The 25177-nt window shown below is 38.8% G+C and overlaps 1 protein-coding gene across 5 annotated transcripts in view; it reads right to left on the bottom strand.

Moving 5' to 3' along the window:
* ATP11A (ATPase phospholipid transporting 11A) overlaps positions 1 to 25177 on the bottom strand; it is a 221478-nt gene that overhangs the window by 69685 nt on the left and 126616 nt on the right. For 3 of the 5 annotated variants that reach the window (XM_023737411.1, XM_023737414.1, XM_023737413.1), the window contains exons 3-8: positions 17192 to 17281; positions 16288 to 16368; positions 12616 to 12723; positions 4363 to 4491; positions 1880 to 1983; positions 913 to 963 (exon numbers count right to left, since the gene is read on the bottom strand). In XM_023737411.1, the coding sequence (XP_023593179.1) occupies positions 913 to 963; positions 1880 to 1983; positions 4363 to 4491; positions 12616 to 12723; positions 16288 to 16368; positions 17192 to 17281 (563 nt within the window). Of the gene's footprint in view, positions 1 to 912; positions 964 to 1879; positions 1984 to 4362; positions 4492 to 12454; positions 12500 to 12615; positions 12724 to 16287; positions 16369 to 17191; positions 17282 to 25177 lie in introns of those variants that run through there. The other 2 variants (XM_023737412.1, XM_023737415.1) reach the window with 2 other exon arrangements.

Genomic DNA, 25177 nt, shown 5'->3' with positions numbered 1-25177 from the left:
TTGGGGCTTTAGTTCTCTTCATTCTCCCTTGCTCCCAAAGGGTGAGACCAGTGGAGTATCTTAGATGGCCACTCACACTTATAAGACCCCAGAAGCTACTCTCCAAAGCAGACTGTAGAACATTCTCTTCATAAACTATGTTATGCCAATTGAGCTAGACACTCCCCGAGACCATGGTCCCCACAGCCCTCTGCCCAGTAATTCAGTCCCTCAGGGAATCTGGATGTGTCTATCGAGCTTCCATGACCTTGCCTTGGACAAGTTGTGCTGGATTCCCCCATATTCTGTACTGTCTTAGATGGGTTGCTATTTTCTTGTGGATTTATAGCATATATGGTCAGTCATGGAAACCTCCATGATTAAATAGGTGCAAGCACTAACTTGTGATGGGAATTAACCATACATCCTCATTACCTGGCAATAGCTTGTTATATTCTTAGGTAGATGTGAACTTAAAACATGTCCTTTGTGAGGTATATTCTATTGAACCTAGAAAGTAATCTAAAGCCAAAAATTTGTTCCAGTGATAACTATGAGTAGATTAATATATTCCAATAAAATGGCCTTCAAATTAAAAACACTTTCAACTTCATAGTTGAAGGCATATGATTATATACATTCAGAAAGTGTATTGCTAACAGGAGGAAACTGTACCATATGCTTTGTCTTGGAATCAACCTGTTAAAAGACACTCAACAGAATCTTGTGAGAGAAATTTTTCATGAATATTGTTGATTTTTTAACACGTACTGATGTATGCTCAAAGAAAATCAGAAAAAGTAGAATTTCTCTTGCAGAACCTAATAGGAACAGCAACAACAGAGAACTCTTGCTAATAAAAGAATTAACTTTTAATTTAATAATACAGATCAAAACTGCCAGAAATGTTTAAAAGAAGGTGCATCTCCTTACCTGACCACAGGGTCACTGAGGTCACTGTAGACATTCATGCGGCCAACAAACCTGGCAACAGAAGACGGGGTGAAATTACCGAAACGCCGGCGCCAAAATGAACGACGCAGAAACCAGAAGTACTCTTTTTTTTTACATACTTGTTTTCCTATTTTAAAGAAGGGGATGAGCGCTATTATAAATTGTGGTTCTTTACTCAAAAACACATTCAGTCTGTGGTTAAACCATTCCTACTTTATTTCCCTCTTTTTTACTCTTTTAAAGAGGGTGATGCAGACGGTTAAGGTGCCGGGCTGCTAACCAAAAGGCTGGCAGTTTGAGTCCACTCAGAGGGGCCTCAGAAGAAAGGCCTGGTGATCTAGCTCTGAAAAATCAGCCACCAAAAACCCTACGGTGCACAGTTCTACTCTGACACACATGCGGTCACCATGAGTCAAAGCTGACGTGACAGCCACTGGGTTTTCTTCTTTTACTTTCTAATTATACCCATGACTTAAATGTTTTCTTTAACACACAGTTTTACACCTTACTTCCTCAAAATAATGAAAACTAATTTTTCTTCAGTAAATTTAGCTCCATTAAGCCTTTTCAGGTATTTATATAAAAAGCTACAGATTTGAAGCCTACTAGCTAGTCTGTGAAGCCCTGGTGGCACAGTGGTTAAGAGCTCAGCTGCTAACCAAAAGGTCGGCAGTTCGAATCCACCAGCTGCTCCTTGGGAACCCTATGGGGCAGTTCTACTCTGTCCTACGGGGTCGCTATGAGTCTGAATCGACTCAGTGGGAACAGGTATGGCATAAATTAGTTATGAAAATATATAAGTAACATTTTTTGACCCATCTTAATTTTTGAGCAGTAATTAACATTCTCTTTCCAAACAACCATGTTGCTATACTATTTAAGGTGAAAAGCAGACACGATATTTAGGGGATCAAAAGGTATTTAGGGAATGAAAGGTTCTGCTTACTTGTAGAGGTCGGGCTGAGGCTGCTCACATTCAATTGTAGCATGCAGCCTGTCTATATCTTCTTCAGTATGAAATCCCTTTGTGTCTTGAACCGCATAGTGAGTCTACAGGTCGACAAGAAATGGGAATTCACAACCAAAACGATCAACACAAACACAGCAGCTAGTGTCTCTCCTAGGACAGCACCAAGGTGTAATTTTTTGTGCATACAAATACGCCCAATGACAATGACTGGTTTACTGTGTGAAAGACAGTGTATGATAAAAAGTTTGTAAATATTAAAAAGTTATGGAAACATAAAGTACTATTGCTATTTCTATATTTATTACTGTGCCAGAAAATTCTAATTCTTCCTTTCTCACCTAATGTTGTCACCTTTAAAACCAATATGGCAAAAAGCCACAACTGATAATTCTATTTAAAAACTAGAGAATTCAATTTATCAGTCAGAGTGAAGACTGGCAATTCAGAAACAAATCCAGGAGCTAAGATGTTCCTTCTTCATCGATATAATGCCCTACTATTGACAGAGAGTGTACACAGGCATCACTTCATTTAATTTTCACAACTCTGCAACAAACTGTCCACGCACATCACTGTTGGAGCAGCGTGTAAGCTTCTATGTAACTGCTCACTCGGCCCTGACCAGAGTGTGCTCAAATCTGAGTGAGCATCAGAAACCCCTGAAGACCCTGTGAAAACACTGATTCCTGCGCCCCAATCCCAGAGTTTCTGATTCAGTAGGTCTGGGCGGGGCCCAAGAATTACATTTCTAAAGTTCCCAGTGATGCTGAAGCTGCTGTCCCAGAGCACATCTGGAGAACAACTGGCCAAGACAGTGTTCATAAGCACGAACAGTGGCCTCCAGAGCTACACCTGCTTTGCCGACAGAAGAGAGACGACAGGAAGTCTTGTGTATGAGGGTCAGTGAAGAAGGAATGTATCTGGGAACCTCCTCTCGTCTTTCCCTCTTTCGGAAAATTTTCTAATTATACCCTAACAAGGATAAAATTATTACATTATTATTAAAACCCTGAAGGATAGGTTTATCCCATTTAACTGATGTGAAAACTCCAGGAGAGCTGAGAAAACGTGCACCAGGCCATACAAGCAGTAAATGGCTTATTCAGGATCCCAACTGAGGTCTGTTGAACTCTATCCACTCTCCCACTCTGCTTTTAAGAAAAGGGCTCACATAATTTCAGTCCCTCAAGCCAAATCAAATGCACAAAAATAAAGTTAGAGAAAATTCAATTAAAATGCAAAATACAAATACACAAAATATCTGAAATGGAACAACTACTCTAAAATTTTTCAGTTCTGGAACAAGTCGACTGCCATAAAATTTTGTCTTGAATAAAGTGACGTCCTCAGGGACCGAAGGCGTCTGTTTACAATGCTTGACACATTTGAGCCTGACAGTACAAGACAAAGTCCAAAAGTCACCCCGTTGCCAACCAGGCAGATGTGAATGTTACTAAATCTCAGTGACTATGGGAACTTAGTCTCCTTCATGCTCCAGAGAAGCCACAGCAGCAGATTACAATAAACACACGAATCACCCAGGGATTTTCCTGCCACCCAAGTACGGTTGCTTATAATCTACTATGGCAAAATGGTAATTCTCTTGGGAAATGCAAAAGTAAATTCTGAGGTGGGAAAAAAAACCTCGGGGCTTTTATACAATGTTATCATGAATTATCAATAAATGATTAGCATTTCCTTTGGCGTTTTTGCCAAGAAAGTTTCCCTTTCCCATAGAAATTGCCTATATCTGAAGGTATTGCTTTAGCACTGTTTCAGGGCTGCATTTTTGTGAGCTAATACCCCAGAAATGGTTGAATCCACCGAGCTATGCTCATTTTCACAAACTCCTTGGAAATGTCTAGATTTTTAACATAATAAAATTTTAAAATTAACAATGATGTGTTTTATTATTTTATGATTGTGATTTAAAACTTTTATAGAATCAGCTGCCAGTACAGAATTCCATACTGAGTGCAAGAAATTAATTATGATTTCAGAAAATACTTATTAAAATAGTTACACTCACTGAAGTAACAGGCAAAATCTAGAAGTGTGTGTGGCATCTCACATAATTCTCAGCTAGTAAAGACATTAATTTTGACTAGTAAAATGAAAGGCTTCAAAATGCATTCATTCATTAAATCCATAATTTGGTACATAAGCTAAATAACACAGGTTAATACTGAAATTATTTCTATTAACATGATGGTTGGCTGTCACAGACATTGAGGGTGGAAACAGTAAAGTCGGAAATAGGGAGAACCAAAAGAGAGGAAAAATTTTGGCCAGCACAACACCCTAGGATTTTTATTGTAACCATTGAGAACATGGAATTTTCAAGCACGATGTGAAGTTTATGTGGTTACACAAGCATATGATCACACCTCCAATGCCAAAGACAAATTTAAGACATTGTTCTGGAATTTCAAATGAATTATAAAATACAAAATAAATACTTTGTGACTCGACTCTCCATCTAAGCTGGCTGTTGTAACGTGGCATGTTCCATCTCCTCGGTTGCTGGAAAGGAGTATCAGGTCACAAGGAAAGGTTTCATTCTCCTTCACCATCACGATGTCACCAACCTATAAGACAGAACACGAAGAACAATTAAACCAGGGCTCCAACTGGTTCGGGTTCGAATGCCTGCTGAGAATTTGTACTTCCAAAAAGTTCTCAGGCGATGCTAATACTGCTAGTTAAGGACCAATTCCGAGAACCACTAGTAAAGCAGTGGTTCTCAGAATTTAGTATACATAAGAATCACCTGGGGATCTTGAATCACCTGGGGTAGAAATGCAAATTCTCAGCAGGGGTTTGAATGGAATGAACCGGTCCGAAGCCCTGAATTAAACTAAAATTTTCACATCTATGAAATGGCTCACTTATCTTGTTGGGCTTTCTTCTTCCCCATAATATTCTCAATTACATAACCCAGTCAACCATGCTTAAGAAGTTTTCAAAGCCAGAATAAGCAGGCCTGGGTTCAGAGGAAGAAATAAGGAAGGATGAAGGTGAATCTGGTTTACATAATTTGTGAGTTTCCACGTTATTCTTGAATGAAACCTAAATGCTATATTGTTATTGGGTGCCGTCAAGTTGGTTCCGACTCATAGCAACCTATGTACAACAGAACGAAACACTGCCTGGTCCTGCGCCATCCTCACAATCGTTGCTATGGTTGAACCCATTGTTGCAGCCACTGTGTCAATCCATCTCATTGAGGGTCTTCCTCTTTTTTACTGACCCTCCACTTTACCAAGCATGATGTCCTTTTCCAGAGTCTGGTCCCTCCTGATAACATGTCCAAAGTACGTGAGATGAAGTCTCTCCATCCTCGCTTCTAAGGAGCATTCTGGCTGTACTTCTTCCTAGACAGATTTGTTCATCCTTCTGGCAGTCCACAGTATACAGTATTCTTCACCAACATCATAATTCAAAGGCTTCAATTCCTCTTCCATCTTCCTTATTCACTGCCAGCTTTTGCATGCATAGGAGGCTGGTGAAAATATCATTGCTTAGGTCAGATGTACCTTAGTCCTCAAAGTGACATCTTTGCTTTTTAACACTCCAAAGAGTTCTTTTGCAGCAGACTTGCCCGGTGCAATGCGTCTTTTGATTTCCTGACTGCTGCTTCCATGGGTGTTGTGGATTCAAGTAAAATGAAATCCTTAACAACTTCAATCTTTTCTCTGTTTATCATGATGTTGCTTATTGGTCCACTCGTGAGGATTTTTGTTTTCTTTATGTTGAGGTGTAATCCATACTGAAGGCTATAGTCTTTGATCTTCATCAGTAAGTGCTTCAAGTCCTCTTCCCTTTCAGGAAGCAAGGTTGTGTCATCTGCATATTGTTAATGAATCTTCCTCCAATCCTGATGCCCTGTTCTTCTTCATATAGTCTAGTTTCTTGGATTATTTGCTTAGCATACAGGTTGAGTAAGTATGGTGAAAGGATACAACCCTGACGCACACCTTTCCTGACTTTAAACCACAAAGTATACCCTTGTTGTGTTTGAACAACTGCCTCTTGGTCTACATACAGGTTACACAGGAGCACAGTTAAGTTTTCTGGAATTCCCATTCTTCGCAATGTTATCCATAATTTGTTATGATCCACACAGTCGAATGCCTCTGCATAGTCAATAAAACACAGGGTAAACATCTTTTTGGTATTCTCTGCTTTTAGCCAAGATCCATCTGACATTGGCAATGACATCCTTCGTTCCTCATCCTCTTCTGAATCCAGTTTATTGCTATATTGTAGGCTCCAGAAAACACTGCTTGCTCAGTCTAAACTTACAGATCCATCGTGGTATTTATTTACAGGAAAGTATTTGAATGCTAATGTAAATCTATGAAAAGATCCTTTTTCAGACATTCCACTGAAACTAAGGAAAGACTGATAGATCTGTAAGTACCAATTTTACACTGGTGAAGTATCAAAGTACATTATTATTGAATATTTTTGGAATGAAAACAGAAAATATCCATAATAAGATTATGGTACCTTTGATTCAGACCAAGCAAGATGAATTTAAGGTTTTATTAAAAGTGTCAAAACGGGAAGTTTTACTGTAGGAAGGCTTTGATCTAAAACTAGGCATTTTATAAACACAGGTAATAAAGTGCCAAGAACTACTAAATGACACAATTCAAGACACTGTCCAGACTAGTTGAGCTTGACTAAAAAAAAAATGGCAACAAAATTTAAAAAAAAAACTGAAGTAAAAATGGATCACAGAATGTTCTGTCATGTGAATTTTTTAATAAAATGTAATCATCATAGTTTTATGTCTGTATCACCAATGAGAGAGCATAAACGATACACTAGTAACTTTCTGTAAGAAGGTATCTACATGACAGCTCATCTATGTCTTTTTTTCTCTGATTGTGATTTTTGACTATGTAAGTCTGGAAGATAAATGACCATCAGAAATCCACAAATGTTCCAGATTTCAAAATATAGTATAAAGCTACAGTAGTCAAAACAGTCTAGTACTGATATAGTGACAGACACATAGACCAATGGAATAGAATTGAGAGTCCATAAATAAACTCAGGTATCTATGACCAACTGATTTTCAACAATGGTGCCAAGTCCATCCGATGGGGAAACAACAGTCTCTTCAATAAACAGTGCTGAGAAAACTAGATTTCCACATACAAAAGAATGAAGTTGGACTCACACCTCATATCATATATAAAAATTAACTCAAAATGGATTGAAGAACTAAATCCATAAAACTCTTAGAACAAAACATAGGGGCAATACTTCCAGACCTAGTATGGATTCTTACGAGTAACACCAAAAGCGTAAAAAAAAAAAAAGATAAAATAGATAAATAGGACTTCATCAAAATTAAAAACTTTTGTGCATCAAAGGACTTTATCAACAAAAAGAGACAACCTACAGACTGAGAGAAAATATTTGGGAACCATGTATCTGATAAGGGTTTAATATTCACAATATATAAAGAACTCCTTTGACTCCAACAAAAAGACAAACAATCCAATCAAAAAATGGGCAAAGGATTTGAATAGACATTTCACCAAAGAAGATACACAAATGTCCAATAAGCATGTGAAAAGATGCTCAATGTCATTAGTCATTAGGTAAACGCAAGTCAAAACCACAATGAGATGCGGGTTCAGGTCCACTAGGATGACTATTATCAGAAAAACAGGAACTAACAAGTGTCGGTGGGAGTGTAAAGAAATTGGAACCCTCATCCGTTGCTGGTGGGATTGTAAAACAGCGTAGCCACTGTGGAAAATAATGTGTCAATTCCTCAAAAAGTTAAACATAGAAATTATCACACAACCCAGCAATTCCATTCCTAGGTATATACCCGAAAGAATTGAAATATGGACTCAGATACTTGGACATCAATGTTCACTGCAACATTATTCACAATAGCCAAAACGTGGAAACAACTCAAGTGTCCACCATCAGACAAATGGATAAATAAAATGTGGTATATAAATACAAGGGAATATTATACAGTGATAAAGAGAAATAAAGTTCTGATACATCATACAACATGGATGAACCATGAAAACATTGTGCTGAGTGAAGTAAGTCAGACACAAAAGATATAAAATCCCACTTACACGAAATATCTAGAACAGACAAACGCATACAGACCAAATTTTATTAGTGGTTACCGGGGTGGGTGGGAGGGAGAGGTGGGAAAGTATTGCTTAAGGAGTACTGAGTTCCTATTAAAGAAACCAGTTGACATCAAGTTGACTCCAAATTCACAGTAACCCCCTGTATGCTAGAGTAGAACTGTGCACCACAAGGCTTTCAATGGCTGATTTTTTCAGATGTAGATTGCCAGGGCTTCCTTCTGAGGTGCCTCTGGGTGAGCTCAAGCTTCCAACCTTTTGGTTAGCAGCCAAGAGCGTTAACTGTTTGCACCACCCAGGGACTCCGAATTCCTGTGAAGGGTGATAAAAGAAATTGGAAATGGATAGTGGTGATGGTTGCACAACGTGATGAATTAATTAATATCAATGAGTTATTCATGCAAAACTGGTCGAAATGGCAAATGTTTTCTTAGGTATATTTTACCACAATAAAATCAGGATATCACCATGCTCAATCTATACTATAAATGGGTTTCTCTCTCTCACACCGCATTATGTTCACAGCTCATACAGAATCCCTGAGAACTTTAAAATTAGAGGGTTACTCTCTCCAACTTGATCTATACGTTTAATGAAACTCCTATCAAAATCCCAACACGATTTTTGGAGACATACAAAAGCTTATTCTAATCTATATGGAAAGGCTCTAGAATAGATAAAACAATCTTGAAAAAGAAGAATAAAGTGGGAGGAACCACTCTATCCAATGTTAAGACGTACTGTACAGCTACGTTAATCAAGACAGTGTGGAACTGGTGGAAGGATAACACAGAGATCAACGGAAAAGAATAAAGATCCCAGAAACAGACCCACACGGATGTGCCCAACTGATTTTCCATAAAGGTGCTAAAGGAAGGATAGCCTTTTCAAAAAATGCTGCTAGAGCAAATGACAAAAAAAAAAACAACTTTGACCTAAACTCATACCTTATAGAAAAATTAACTCAAATGGATGATGAACTTAAACGTAAAATGTAAAGCTATAAAACTTTTAGAGAAACAAAATAGGTCAAATTCTTCAGGATCTAGGGCTAGACAATGAGTTCTTAATCTTGACACCAAAGGCACGGTCCATAAAAGGAAAAACTGATAAACTCAACTTCATCAAAATTAAGTACTTTTGCTTTGAGAAATAATGTTAAGAGGATGAAAACACAAGCTATGACTGAGAGAAGACATTTGCAAATCACATATCTGACAAGGTGCTAATAACATCTAGAATACATGAAGGATTCTCAAAACTCAGTAAATCTCAGGATTTTACAAAATCCAGTCAGAGGCACTATTTCTAGAATCATCAATGAGGTAAATGTTATATTGAGCTGAAAACCTGATTTTTCTTTATGTATTTCTTGTCTATTCCTCCTGACTTCTGTGCAGAATAGGCAAATCTGTAGAAACAGAATGTATATTTATGGTTGCTGAGGGCTGTGGGGTGGTGGGGGACTGGGAGGGATGGCTAAAGGGCACAGGGTTTCCTTATGAAAACATTCTAAAATTGATTGCGGTGACAGTTGTAAACTCTGTGACTATACTAAAAACTGTAAATTGTACTCCTTAAATAGATGAATTATATGCTCTGTGAATTATATCTCAAAAAAGCTGTTAAAAAAACAAAAGAAATGCAACATTAAAAACAAAAAAACAAACAGTCCAATTAGAAAATGGGTAAAAGACATGAAGAGTTATTTCACCAAAGAAGTCAGAGAGGACAAATAAGCAATGAAAAGATGTTCAAAGCCTCCAGTCATCAGGCAAATGCAAATGAAAACCGCAGTCAGATACCGTCACACACCTATCAAAACGTGCACACTCACGTGTGCAGGGTGGAACTGCTCCACAGGGGTTTCAAGCTGAGACCTTTGGGAAGCGGATCACCAGGCTTGTCTTCCAAGGTGCCTCTGGGTGGGTTTGAACTGCCAACCTTTTGACTACTAGTCGAGTGCTTGACTGTACGCGCCACCCAGGGAAACCAGCCTATCAAAATACACAAACCGAAAACCAGACCCACTGCCGTCGAGTCAATTCCGACTCACAGCAACCAAAGATAAAAAGTAGGGCCACCGCTAAATGTTCGTAAGGATGGAGATCACTCGTACGTTGCTAGTGGGAATGACAAGCGGTACAGACACGCTAGACAATAGCTGGGAAATTTCTCTGAAAACTAAAAACGGATTTGACCATACGAATCGGCAGTTGAACTCTCGGGCTTTTAGTCCACAGAAATGAAAAGGATATTCACACAAAAACCTGTATGCAAATGTCCATAGCAGCTTTATTTGCAATGGCCCCAAACTGGAAAATTCCTAAATGTCCTTCAACTGGTGAACTGTTAAACTGTGGCACATCCATACCATGGAATACTATTCGGTAATAAAAAGGAACAGAGTATTGATACACACAGCTTATATGAACCTTGAGGGAATTATGTCAGTGAAAAAAGTCAATCCCAAAAGGTTACATACTGTACAATTCCATTCATACAATCACGTTCTTGAAATGACAAAATCCTATAAATTGACAACAGATTAATGGTTGTCAGGGTTAGAGATAGCAGTTGGGGGAAGAGAGGAAAAGGAGATAGATACAGTTATAAAAGGGCAACAGGAAGGACCCTTGTGGGGATGGGACTCTTCTGTACCTTGAATGTGGGGTGCATGAATAAGCCTACACGTGATAAAATCACATGGACTAAACACACACAGACGCACATAAGTGAGCACATGGAAAACTGATGATACCTGCAGAAGACTGATGGACTCTGTTCATTACAGTTTCCTGGTTGTGATACTGTACTAGTGTTTTACAAGACTGGAGATAAAAGGTATATGAGATGTACCTGTATACTTCTTACAACTGCACGGGAATCTACGATGATGTTCAAATGAAAAGTTTAATTAAAAAGGAAAAACAAAACAAAAGGTTACTTTTTTTCAGACCCTCTAGCACCTTCTAAAGGTGAGTCATTAAGGTGATGAAACTCAAATGCCTAGAGATGTTGGAAAAATCTTTCCCTTTTTTTTTTCTTTTCTCACATAATAAATTTAAAATCCTCTTGTTTAGAATATACAGGATACAAAAGTAGACATTTCCTATAGGAGATGGCTATATTAAAAATTCAATTTCCTGCTGGCAGATTTTTTGAGGTCTGTTTTTAAGAAAAGAGATGTTTATCTAAAAACGTAGAAGACTTTGCAAAGAAAATGTCATCATTAAGAAGACTGCTGGAAAATCTGGCAGGGTATTTAAAGATGCTGTTGACATGTACACGGTGTCCCAACCTGTAGGTCACATGGCTGCGTGTCACATCTCCTCCTGGCCCCTGACGGCTCAGACTCCATGTTTCTGGACAATGGCCTCAACAGCAATGAGACTCGTCATAAGATCATAGTAAAACATCATCAGTCTGAACTAATTGAGGGAAAGCTCATTCAGAATTATTAAAACACCTGGGTAATAAAATTTATAACACAAAAATAAATGACATTTAAAACTTATCTATAATAATATAATAATATATCCCATTGCCATCCAGTCAATTCTGACTTATAGTGACCCTACAGGACAGAGTAGAACTGCCCCACAGGATTTCCAAGGAATGGCTGGTGGATTTGAACTTGCCGACCTTTTGGTTAGCAGCCGAGCCCTTAACCACTACATCACCAGGGCTCAAATAATACGTACAAAGCATGTAATAACTGGAAGTAGGTTAACAAACATGAACTAGATGTACATGATGTGGATTTTCTGAAAGGGCATACGTGAATAGGCCCTAGTAAATCATGATATCCTGGATCTGCCCTTCTCCAAAGTGAGGTGCTCCTGGCTACGTCCTGAGATTCTCAATGACCACCAGGGTTGGCTGGGGGGACTAGAGGATGCCTCTTCCTTCTCCATTGATTCATGAACGTTTCCTGAAAGTGGAGTCTTTGGTTCTGAAGAAAAAGAGAGGGGACTCTTCTCTGTAAGTGTACACCAGGGCTAGCAATGCTCACTTACTAGAACTTCTGATTCCTCCCCAACAATTTCTGACCAGGAAAGCAGCCGATGGGAGATGAGGCATTTGACAGGAAGGTGAACACTGCATGGACCAAGAAGGCAGAAGACGGCTGGGGCTTCATAAGTTCACAGTCAGTTTATGGACTGAAATAGGCTGTTAAACATTACTCTGGGAGACAAATTTTAAAAATCATATTCATTTGCACATATGTAGATGCTTCTTAGTTGTCAGTATAGGTTTGAAAAGAATTCACTTAAATAATTTAAAGACATTTAAATATATAATGATATAGTAGTTATATTAACAATTAAAATATTAAAATGCAACCTTCAGTGAGGTTTCTGTCCCAATTTTCATAAATTTCCAGTGAGCGCAATTTATAGAAACATGATTTTACCTTATTCTAAAATACATCTTCAAAAATTGTTTTGGGCTTTCCTTGTCTTGATTGGCTGGCATGACCTCACAACAATTCTAAAATTCAGACAACGTATTTTGTTGAAGACAGTAAAACTGTTATTGGTCTTGAACAAGTTAACTGTATCAGTTATTACTTACTCTCAGTTTTCGACTTTGCTTGCGAACAAGTTTGCCATGCTGAATGAAGTGCACAGGACACTGGTTCATTGCATTGTCTGCTTTATGGCGAAGCCAGTCTTCATAACCCTAAAAATAAAAAATTCCATGTAATGGAATAAAATGTAAAATGGTGCTTCCCAAACTTTTTTTTTGTGCCAGGACACGTGGTAATTTTGTAGTAACTGGGGTTACTATACAAGGCTGCTTACTGCCAGGGACCACTGGCCTGGACTCTGTGATGAGGCCCCAGGCCCTGCTCAGCTGGCAGCAGGGCTGAGCACACCAGTGTATCAGCAAGCCTGACGCTCAGCGGGTCGGACACCAGGTGAAGGCTCTGCTCCAACACGTCCAGTGGGTTTCCTTCCACCTCTGGGACTCTGTACCTGTTCTTCCTCATCCATGAAAGTCTCGCCCTTCCTTCTTTGCCTGCTCTCAGGCTCACCCCTCACTTCATTTGGTTCTCTGATCAAACGTTCTTCTCAGAGAAGCCTTCACCATCTTGTATACGTCAGTCGCACGTCTGCCAACACCCTCTCCCTAAACTTCTTTGCTGTTCTCCATAGCAGGCATCACTACCTGATGTTGCATTATACGCTTACTTGTTACTTCGTTACAGTCTCTCTCAGTAGGATGTGAAGGGGAGGAATGTTCCGCCTTTTTAAACGGTTATTACCTCTAGGGCCTAGAAAAAGACTCAGTACATGGTACATGTTCAATAGCTGCAGAATAAATAAACAAATCCAGAAAACTTAGAATACTTATAATGCACGAATTGAGAAAGAAAAATATTTTTCTAACTATTGGCCGGATTGTGTTCTGGACCCAGTGTTTCTGGACCCTTCTTTCTTTTTCTTTTTTATGGGTGGGGTGGGGGGGATGATCACTTTGCAACTCAGTGCAAGAAGATAAATTTCTGAGAAGAAAATCAAGAAATAAGTAAAAGAAGCAAAAATAACTTTTCAAAAGTAGATTTTATCTTTTGTATTACAAAAAAGTAGATGTTCTGGGGGCAAAATTAGAAAATATATATAAGTGACCTTCCTAACCCCCAAATAAAAACAATCCTAGTCTTGTCAATTAGTAAAAACTACCTCCAACAGTAACAGATAAACAGTTAATATAGAAAATATAACTCTAGTTACATGTAAGAGCAATTCTAGCCTGCAGGGGAGTATACGCTCTCAAAATTACGATCACATTGCACACATAATTCTACTTTGTACCCCTGATATGTCATGGTCATTTTCCCGAATTATTAACAATGTTTCTATATTATAGCTTCGCAGTATTTTATCATACAAATGTATCATAACTTATTTAACCAATTCCTAATTTTCGGACATTTGGTTTGCTTTAAATTTTCGCAGTTGTATGTACACTTTGACAAACATTTATAACTATATTTTCATGGATATCCATGATTATGTCCTTAGGATAAATTCCTAAAAAAAAGAAATGTCTGGGTCAAAAGATAAGCAACACTTTTTAGGATTTTAGGAGCCCTGGTGTCACAGTGGTTAAAGTGCTCAGCTGCTAACTAAAAGGTCAGTGGTTCGAACCCACCAGCTGCTCCGTGGGAGAAAGATACGGCAGTCGGCTTCTGTAGAGATTTACAGTCTTGGAAACCCTATGGGGCAGTCCTACTCTGTCCTATAGGTCGCAATGACTCGGAAATGACTCAGTGGCCACGGGCTTTAGGCTTCTAATGTGAAATGCCAAAAAGCCCTCAAGAAACTTAGCACCAGTTATATTTCCGCAAGCAGAACTGAAACGTTTTACCTTGAAAAAGTACGAGAGAGCCTATCTACTTCCCTTAACGTATGTCTCAGTCATCTCTGTCAGCCCAGACTCTTAGTAAGCTGCCTCCATTCACTGACATCTGCAGCAGCCGCACCATCTTCCATGCACCTATCGTTTTATTACTCTAAGACATTGACAATGATCAATTATCAGCTGTTCTTATCTAAATTCAGACACTGGTTAATACATTGGAAAGCGGCCTCACCTTATTCTTATAACTAATAACTCTGCTAAATCCTTTTGCCTTAAACAGGAGTATATACATAAATTCAATTCTCTCCACTAGCTTTACAAGATTTAAAGTGGCCCTCCTCTGAAAATTCCCAGATATGAGAAAACACCCACTTTTGGTTCAAGAATTTAGCACAGTATTTTGAAAAAAGTAAAACTAGGCAATACAGTTTGTAAAAGTTTTCTAAATTCATTAAGGTGCATTTCTATTTAGGTTTTGCTAGAAATGAAAGTACATTTAAATTTAAAGATGATGAGTAAGCTGTTCTCCATACTATTTCTCAGGACACAAAAGAATGAAAACAAGGTACGAAAAGAGCTGTATACAAGGGAGTTTCCTTCTGCAGTGATGACAGCGTTCTGGAATCGGATGGTGGTAACTGCACAGCCACTGAATTGTACACTTAAGAAAAAATAAACTAAAAACAAAGACAAAGGTCTGAAGTAACAATGATGGCATTTTCCTTCTAATTTAGGAGACAAAGCAACCAGTTTCATTTTTTTGTCATTCAAATTAACCCCTCTCTTGCGGAAAAGTGCTTCATACTCTACAGCAGGGGTCAACCAATTTTTCTGTAAAGGGCCAGAGAGTCAGAGTTCAGGCTTTGTGAACATACAGCCTCCGTCACAACCACTCAACTCTGCCATTGTAGTGTGAAAATAGCTGTAGACTATACGTAATGAATGAGTGGCTATGTTCCAAGAAAACTTTTATTTACAGAAACAGACATTGGGCTGGATTTGGCCAAGTGCCACAGCTCGTCAATCCCTGTTATAGAGCGATACCATCACCTCCTCTGCCCTAGGGAAGCGGCTCAGAGCCCACACAGGAGGTGCTGATCCTAACAAGAGCACACCCACGGGGCAAATCAAACTAAGGAAACAAGAAAGTCTGGGCTGGAGAATCTCTGGTTCAGAAAACCCTGGGCAGTTGCTAAGGAGAGATGTGTGAGCTAGGGAAACACCATTGTTCCTGTTCACATTGGTGTCTTTTTGGGGGAGGTCTCATATGTCAACGCCCAGGCATCGCCGACACATTCAGAGATTATCTCCCAGGTTCATTCCACACAGAAAAGGAGCTTCACCTAACTTAGCCCAAGCTCCTTGGATCTGAAATTTAACTGGCTCAACGAATAATGGAAATAACTGAGATGCAGTCTTCTTAGTGTCAGTCACTGGCTTTATTCATATCAGGACTAGATTAAAAAATAAGACCCACATTTGAAAAGTATAAATGAGTCAGGGGACATTAGCATGCTGATTAACTTTCTATTTCTAGACCGTCTGTAAGGTAGCATAGCCTGTGGGCAAGACAGACCAGGGCACCAACTGGTTAAACGACTCAACTAAAGCCAGAGATCAGCTCCCGTTGATTCAAGAAAGTGAGAAACACAGCTTCCGTCTCTCACTCAAAGGTCACCACACTAGCCACCACATGATATAAATCCTCTTATTTTAACTCAAGGATCAATCACAAAGAGTTACAAAACTGAATTTCTGGAACCTAGTTAAATTTGCTATCAACTAGCTAAAATAAATCCGATTACCTTGCTTGGAATGAAAGGGACGTCACATAATAAAGATTCTGACTTCCTTCCTTTTTATTTTTAAATTTCTTACCTGTTTAATAGCTGTGACAGTGATGACAAAGAACAGTGGAAGTCCACTTGTTACTGGACTTGTGGGTGTGTCAATAATCAACTGCAATTAGAAGAGAATTATAGAATCATTTTCAAAAATAAGTATTAGAGACTTAGACAGACTGGCTTCCCACGTCATACCACCACCTAGCATTTGCTTTTACTTATTTTAAACACCTTAATAACTGTCACTCACTTTATGCTAACAACAGAGGTAAATTCAGCATTAGGAATGGAAAGGTCCAAGTCTGATTCCAGTGTATATTACTTTAAAAATTTACTACTCAGCTTCTGGATCACACTTTAATTACATTATTTGGGTACTGAAGTGTTTGGGGAGTTAAAAAAGTCCTTCTACTTTATTTTATGTGATTGAGAAAACTTACACTGCTGTTCTCAAAATACTTCCGACCTATTGTTTCCTAACTATCATATCCCTGCTGTGATTTTCATTCTCTCTTATTTTTTTAAATGTGTAGCTTCTTTGGATTTTTTTTGCAGGATCCACTCACACTTAGGAAGAGAATAAGTGTAATGATGCTTAGCTCAGCTCCTGGGTTCATTCTAAAAATTAGGAAGTTTTTGATTTGCTTTCCAGTCCTGAAGAGATGATGAGCACAGAAAGGAGGCCAAAACCAACTTAAACACAAAGTGACTGCTTATGTTTTAAGCTCATCAAGGTCTCACAACACCAACATATTTTCTCCTTTAAAAAACGAATTACATGAAAAATAAATGTGAATAAAGGGCCTCAAGTCCTTGCTCCTTTTTTATTAGCAAGTTAGATGTCAATTACGTGAGAACAAAATATTACTTATTAAAATTTATATTTTACAAGACTGCAAAACATCATTTATGAGATAGAAAAAGATGATCAGACTTACCTGTACCAGAAATATGATAAGAAAATAAAAGTTGGCTATTCTTCTGAATTGTTCAAATAAGTTCTTGGGTATGAAGTTCCAAAATGTGTACTGTTTAAATGAAAAACAAAAAAAAAGTCATTTTAATCATACTTTACTTCTTATTACTCTATTACATGTTAAATAGCACTGGATTCCAAAGTAAAAATGTTTAGTTTTAGATAAAAACACATAATACAAAATTTAGAGTGTTTGTTTTCATTTTATTGATCTGTCAACCACAAAAACAAACTGCTAATAACAGAATCTGTTCTCTAAAGCTAGCATATATGAATGAACTAGATATAGTTCCATATAATTCAAGACAACGCAGAACAGCTTAACCATTGTTTTACTATTAAAATGTTTTTCAAAAAAAAATAAACCTATGATTGTTAATTCGAAACATTACATGTTTAGCATTTTTACTTCATTTTAATTTCTTTATAATCTCTTTTTTTTGGTGACGGTATGAGTTGGTGGTGACAAAACTAGAATATAGGTCAAAATGCTCAGACTAACCAAACCCAGTGTGAAGACAGCTTCTACACAGCAGAAGTGTTCCGCCGTCTTTAACCACAAACACGAGAGTCTGTCTTCACTTAGAGAGAACAGACAGTGTCTTAGTCATCCAGGGCTGCTGTAACAGAAATACCACAAGCAGATGGCTTTAACAGAGAGGTTTATGCTCTCACAATCTAGGAGGCTAGAAGTCCAAATTCAGGGTGCCAGCTCCAGGGGAAGGCTTTCTTTCTCTCTGTCAGCTCTAGAGGAAGGTCCTTGTGACGCATTAATCTTCCCTTGGTCTGGAAGCATCTTAGCACAGGAACCTCAGGTCCAAAGGATGCGCTCTGCTCCTGGCACTGCTTCTTGGTGGCATAAGGTCCCCATGTCTCTCTGCTCACTTCTGTCTTTTATATCTCAAAAGAGATTGGCTTAAGGCTCTATCTAATCTTGTAGACCTTATCAATATAACTGCCACTAATCCATCTTATTACATCACAGTGATAGGATTTACAACACACAGGGAAATCACGTCAGATGACAAAATGGTAGCTAATCATACAATACTGGGAATCATGACCTAGCCAAGTTGACAGATATTTTTGGGGGACACAATTCAATCCACGACAGAGAGGTAGGTTCAGAAGATAGTTAGGGCCACTACATATTCTCTAAACATTTAAGTTTTTCTTCAGGAGGAGTTTTCACTGAACTTTTGTGTTGGAAACAACAATGTCCCAGATGTCATTAACCTATACTAAACACTGAGTTTGCAGCTCATTTTTAAAATTCCACTGGACATGTTTTTGCCTTCAAATGAAGACAGCCTACAGAAAATGGGAAGAGTGCCCTGTGCAATCTACACTGTGATCCTCTGCCATCGATCTGTACTGAAAACAGCACGCATTCCGGAGTGTGCCGGCATCCACAGACTCTAGATGTTAGTTATCAAACTCTCACACCAAGAACTCCATTAGTGCTAGGATCACAAAGTTCTTCAAAATTTAATATAAGCCTGGCGACCATAGTTTCAGGGGACATCTAGGTCAACTGGCATAACATAGTTTATAAAGAAAATGTTCTACATCCCACCTTGGTGGGTAGCGTCTGGGGTCTTAAAAGCTTGCAAGCGACCATCTAAGATACATCTATTGGTCCCATCCCACTCAGAGCAAAGGAGAATGAAGAAAACCAAAGACACAAGGAAAACACTAGCCCAAAGGACTAAAGGACCAAATGAACCAGAGCCTCCACCAGCCTGAGACCAGAAGACCTAGATGGCGCCCGGCCACCACCAGTGACTGCCTTGACAGGGAACACAACAGAGTCCCGGACAGAGCAAGAGAAAAATGTAGAACAGAATTCAAATTCATGTAAAAAGACCAGACTTAATGGTCTGACAGAGACCGGAGGAACCCCCAAAACTATGGTCCCTGGACGCTCTGTTAACCCAGAACTGAAACCATTTCCGAAGCCCACTCTTTAGACAAAGATTACACAGGCCTATAAATCAAAAAATAACACAGGTGAGGAATGTGCTTCTCAGTTCAATCAAATATACAAGACCAAATGGGCAGCTCCTGTCCAAAAGCAGGATGAGAAGGCAGGAAGGGACAGGAACTGGACAAATGTCCACAGGGAACCCGGGGTGGAAAGGGAGAGTGTGCTGTCACACTGTGGGAATTGCAACCAATGTCACAAAACAATATGTGTATAAATTTTTGAATGAGAAATTAACTTGAGCTGTAAACTTTCACTGAAAGCACAATTTAAAAAAAAAGTTTAATATAATAGCTAATGCCTGGCATGGCCCTAACCTATTCAAGATATTCTGAATTTGGTTTTTGCACATAATTTACAGTAAATTCAAGGTTAAAAAATAAAGCTTCTTTGTCTTAAGTTTCATACTGATTAGAGAGTGTATAGGGAATTTCCATTTTCTATTCTAATTTACATTCACAAAGTGATTTTGCCTTTCATAATGAAATTCATTAATGAGGATGAAAACCAACCAGTGGTTTCACCACATCCCATGTCAATTATGGGCATATTTTCAGTTCCCTCCTTAGGGTGGCCACAATAAATAGCTCCTGGGGCACTCTAAGGGAGTATCTGAAACTTTAGAAAGAAATTAACTTTCTAGGTCTTCCTCAACCCACTCCCACCCTACCCACCTGTCTTAGTCATCTAGTGCTGCTCTAACAGAAATACCACAAGTGGATGGCTTTTACAAACATAAATTTATCTTATCACAGTTTAGGGGGCTAAAAGTCTAAATTCAGAGTGCCGGCTTTAGGGGAAGGCTTTCTCTCGCTCTCTTTTGGCTCTGGAGGAAGGTCCTTCTCTCTTCTGAGCTTCTGCTCCTGGGAGATCTTCATGTGGCTTAACAGGTCTCTTCCCTGTCTCTGCTTCTCTCGCTTGCTTGTTTAATCTCTTCTATATCTCAAAAGAGACTGACTCAAAATACACCCTAATCCTGTCTAATTAACATAATAAACATAACCCATTCCCAAATGGGATTATAACCACAGGCACAGAGGTTAGGATTTACAACACATAATTTTTCAGGATGTAATTCAATCCATAACATTTCACTCTTTGGCCCACAAAAATTCATGTCCTTGACACATGTAAAACATTTACCCCTTCACATCATCCAAAAGTCTTAAATCAACTCCAAGTCCAAAATCCCATATTCTGAAACATCTAAATCAAATATGGGTGAGAATTTAGGCCTATCCCATCCTGGGGCAAAATTCCTCTTCATCTGTGAACTGGTGAAATCTAGATTATAAGTTATCTGTTTCTAAACCACAATGGTGGAACAGGCACAAGGTAGACATTTCCATTACAAATGGGAAAAAATGGAGGGAAAGAAGGGATAACAGGCACCCAGCAAGTGTAAAACCCAGCTGAACAAATTCCATTAGCTTTCACGCCTTGAAAATAATTCTCTCTTCTCTTGAGACCATCTTGCTAAGGTCCTGCCCTCCAGACTCTGGGTGCTGGCCATGCCCCCTGGATTCTGGGTGGAGGCCCCTCAGCCCTGAACTTCAGCTCTGCCTTCCAGGCCCACTGGGACAGTGATTCTGCTCCCTTGGCTTTGAGTGGCCCCATTCTCCTAGTCCATCTGAGTGGTAACCCCATCCTCTCAGCCCCAGTAGGCCCCATTCTGAGGCAGCCTTGCCCCCCTCAGCTTTGGGTGGTGGCCCCATTCCCCCAGCACACCTAACAACAGCCCCACACTCCCGACCCGAGCTGGCGAACATTCAACTCTTTGAAACCTAGGAGGCAGGGACCCCACCCTTTGAGATCCAGGAGACCATGGCCCCATACTTTGAGAAGTCTCTGCTTCCCGTGCTCCTTCCAACAGTTCTGGTGATATCCGAGCTGCTCCAGGGATGGTCCTTTTCTTTTCTTGGAGGACAACAGACTTAGCTCCTTTGGCCTGCTTCCCTCCTGTGGAATTCCAACAGGCAGACAGTGTTCTTTCTTTTCGTTCTTTCTCTGTCCCCTTCAGCCTAAGCTGATGGATTTTCTGCTGTGGTAGTTGGTTAGAGCCATTGGTCACACGTTTAATCTCTTTAACAAAAGATTGTGTAGCCACGTCTGTGGTGAAAATTCTAGAACACCTGTCCTTAATTTGTACAAAAGAATTTTCCAAATCTTTAAGTTCTGTTTTCATTTTGCACAGTTAATTTTTAAGTCCATCTCTTTCCTCTCACATTTTACTGTAAGTGGCAAGGAGAAACCATGTGACCCCTTTAAGATCTCCCCTATCCTGTGGCCCCATCCCAGGAAACCAATCTTATTTCTCAGCACCCAGGTCACATCCACTCAGCACCACATCCATCCATTAGTTAATCAAAAACACTTCCCCAAATTTCTATAACGAATTTCTCTAACAAAGTCACATTAATGGCAAAAATCCCATTTAAAATCCCATCTTCTACCTACTGAAATATTTATGGATGAAATGATATGCTGCCTAGGATTTGCTTCCAAATTATCTTGAGGGACAAAATGGGAGGTAAAAATGAAACAAGTTTGGCCATATGTTGATAACTGCTGATACTGGATGATAAGTACATGGAGATTTATTGTACTATTCTCTTAACTTCTGTATATTTTTAAAAGTTTCCATATTAAAAAGTTTTAATAGTATACATAGAATAAAATATCATCTTCTACAACCCTTCCAAACATGCAGATCAAACTATTTCCCCTGAAACATTATATAAATATCTGGTCTTATTCTATTTTAACGTTACTCTTCCAAGGCCCCTTTAAGTTTTCCAAGTTCAATTCTACCAGGAATCCAGAGGAGAATTTGGAATTTAAAGCCATTTAAATGATTATTTTGATCAAGTGATCAGCTGTTGTAGCTGAGACACACTGTTTTGTAATCTCCATGTTTTACAGAATAAATTACAATAAGGTATTACTGCTGCTAATACTGACAAAGAGGATTATTAATTTCTGATGATGTATGAGAAAAAAGGAAAACATTTAAAAAATAATTTAATTGTTCATGACTGCACTATATATGAGTAACATGGATAAAATCAAAGAAAATGAGCATTTTACTGCACATGTAAGAGCTGGCAAACTGATAATGGTGGGCCAATTGTACATTTTCATCTTTGTAAAAGTCTAAGTATTTGCCTCGATATGTGGCTCACAACATAATGTAATACTTTGACCTACATTCAGTTTATCAAGTCCTCTGTTCTGTTGTGATACGATCAGTAGAAATATGAAAATCTCTGGTATCAAAGCCACAAGCATGGAATAAAATGGCTTTTCCTTTCTGTAACGAAGCCAAGAAATCCGAGCAGACCACACCACCTTTCTTTACTTTAACAGACATTTTGAGGTCTGTTGAATTATATGAGACAATAATTCCTTGCATTTCTTTCACACGTACAAAAATCTCTGCACGTTTTATATATGTTGTGGCTTTAACCCTGAGATGGGAAAGCTTCATTAGCATTTGCGCTTTATGTTTTGATCTACCTTTCTTGTTCTTTTGTGTAAACCAATCTCCAGTTTTGTGTTACTTGGTTGCAGTGTGGTTACTGAACAAAGAGGAAGACAGGAGTCTCATGTGATCTACCTTTGAGTCCTGTGGCAAAAAGAAAAACTGCAAGAGAAAAACTTTGGGGTTCCATTCTTCTTTGATGGCAGTCAGAAAGTAAAATGAGAGCACTGAAAACTCTCTGAAGTCTTAGCTATTATTTACCTGAAAATGGACCCAGCACTACAGTTATGCACATGATAGTCCTAAAACACCAACTGGAGACTGGTCACCCAACTGTTTGGGAATATAATTAACTCATAGGGAGTTGAAGTTTCTTTTCATTTGTGATTGGAAAAAGGGGATGCAAAAATAGAAAATCATGGCATAATTCTAGATTACTGATGTCAGAAGATAAGCTAACATCATGACGGGGTTAAGAGAGGTAGTAAGGGCACTGTGGGAGAAACACCGGGCTCACAGTCAGAAAACCCCTTTCTGTGGCCTTGGGTATGCTACTTTGCTCTGAACCTCAGCTTCTTCATGAATAAATTGGGTATAATAAGCACAAGCTGCCTTATAGGGTTGTTTTAGAGCTTAAATGAAATGATAAACATGGAATTCATTTATTCAAATATAAATTATTAAAAACACGGCCTATATCTGTAATTGGTGAGGTAATTTTCCTTTCCCAATAATGAGAAGTAATTCAGCTTTCTTGAAAATATGGAGTGACTGTGTAGACCAAGCCTAATGTTTAATTTTGTAGCCTCCTGAAGGTGAATCTGGGAACCACATGAATTTTGTGCCCTAATGTATAATTTTTAAGAGGTAACAAGCAGTGAGCCATCATTCTCTTGAGTTCCTATCTTAAAAGGACTCTCCCGACATGGTGAGCTCAAGTATAACTTAGGAGGGGACTTCTGCATACCCACAGGAAGCAAACAAAAGGGGCCATTCTGCAGAATAATTTCTTCTGCATTCTTCTACCTGACACTGTCAAATGTGCCTCCTCCAAAAAGGAAAATAAATTCTAATTATTCATAAATCACCAATAACTGTATTTCTATCTAACATGTTAGAGGTTTAAAGTAATTAGATTGGCATTTTTATCCCCAATTATCATTTTTCCCATGACAATGCTTTCACATGCCTTTGATTTAATGGAAGTAAACTTTCTGAGTTGTGAAAGCATTACCACTTGAGAAGTCTCAGCTAGGAGTCTTTCTTTTTAAGGTAGAAATAGAATTTTTATTCCCAAGAAAACAAAGACACAGTGCCACAAACATATTCTGCAAAGTTGGTAGTAAACTTAGGTTGTACAAATTAAGTTGTATTTTTCATACAATCTGAGGAGCTGTTATTTAAACGAAAACCATTATGAATCCTCAATTACTTGCTCTAGATTTCCATTTCAGGTTACCAGCACCACTATCAACCCAGCTACCAGCTTAGATCCCAAGTCCTCATCCTTTCTAAGGGCCTTTTCCATAGTGACTTTGATTAGCAATAGATTATGTTATGTGTATTTTTCTTTGAAATTACATATCATCATCTACTTGAAACTCAGATTAAGCCACTAATCCTAGCCTCTGTGAGGAATGGAGATCATTCAATGCACAAACATATTTGAGAGCACAGTTCCATTTTCCACTCTGAAGCTGAGATGAAAGGTGTTCGAGTACTTTAACTAATACTTACCCCACCTTACATGTGGACTCAGCAGTCAGGGACACTTGACTCATTCTCCTTAAAGTATGTTGACTTTAATTCTATTTGTTCCTGTTCTAGAGCTTCCTAGTATGAAGGAGCTTTAGTGAGAAGAAATAGTTTCTAAAAGGTCTCTGATAACCAGCAATTGCATAACAAAACCCTCATCCTTACAACCCTCCCTGGCATAAGATTTCCTTTATTAGAAACCAAAGAGGCTTCCGGAGCTGCTCCAGTTCATGTAGGGATGCTGTGGTAAAGGACCTGCCACAGAAGGAACAGGGAAGATACTCCAGGCGAAGGAAAAGAAAAATGTAGTTATTTGTGGTGCTAGAAAGTAAGACAGGGCGTCTTAAAATCATTGATGGCGACTGTCTGCAGAAACATTTGAAAAGGAAAATATGGTCATTATACATAGGCTCTAAAAACTGACTCAGATAACACAGGGTCTGGAATGGGATATGAAATCAATGCTTTAGGTTATCTCCCCCAAACACCTTTAACAGGGGCTTTATAATAAAGCGTCCTTCAGCTTCCAGCCACATTCTACCAAATGAATCAAGAAAGTGCTTGGGAAAGTAAAGCTGTTCTGTTTGTTGTCAAGTATTTTGAATGAATGTGGGGCGCTCTGATGGCTCAGAAAGGAATCAGGTATATCTGTAATGCAGATCTACAACTCTAACACATCCACGCGTGTGCACACATGCTCACACACACACTCATTCCCGCACTGCACG

The sequence above is a fragment of the Trichechus manatus genome, unplaced genomic scaffold (assembly GCF_000243295.1).
Source record: "Trichechus manatus latirostris isolate Lorelei unplaced genomic scaffold, TriManLat1.0 scaffold00102, whole genome shotgun sequence".
Lineage (NCBI taxonomy): Eukaryota > Metazoa > Chordata > Mammalia > Sirenia > Trichechidae > Trichechus > Trichechus manatus.
Note: the sequence above shows the minus strand (reverse complement) of the source record. Positions and strands in the feature narration are given on the sequence as shown.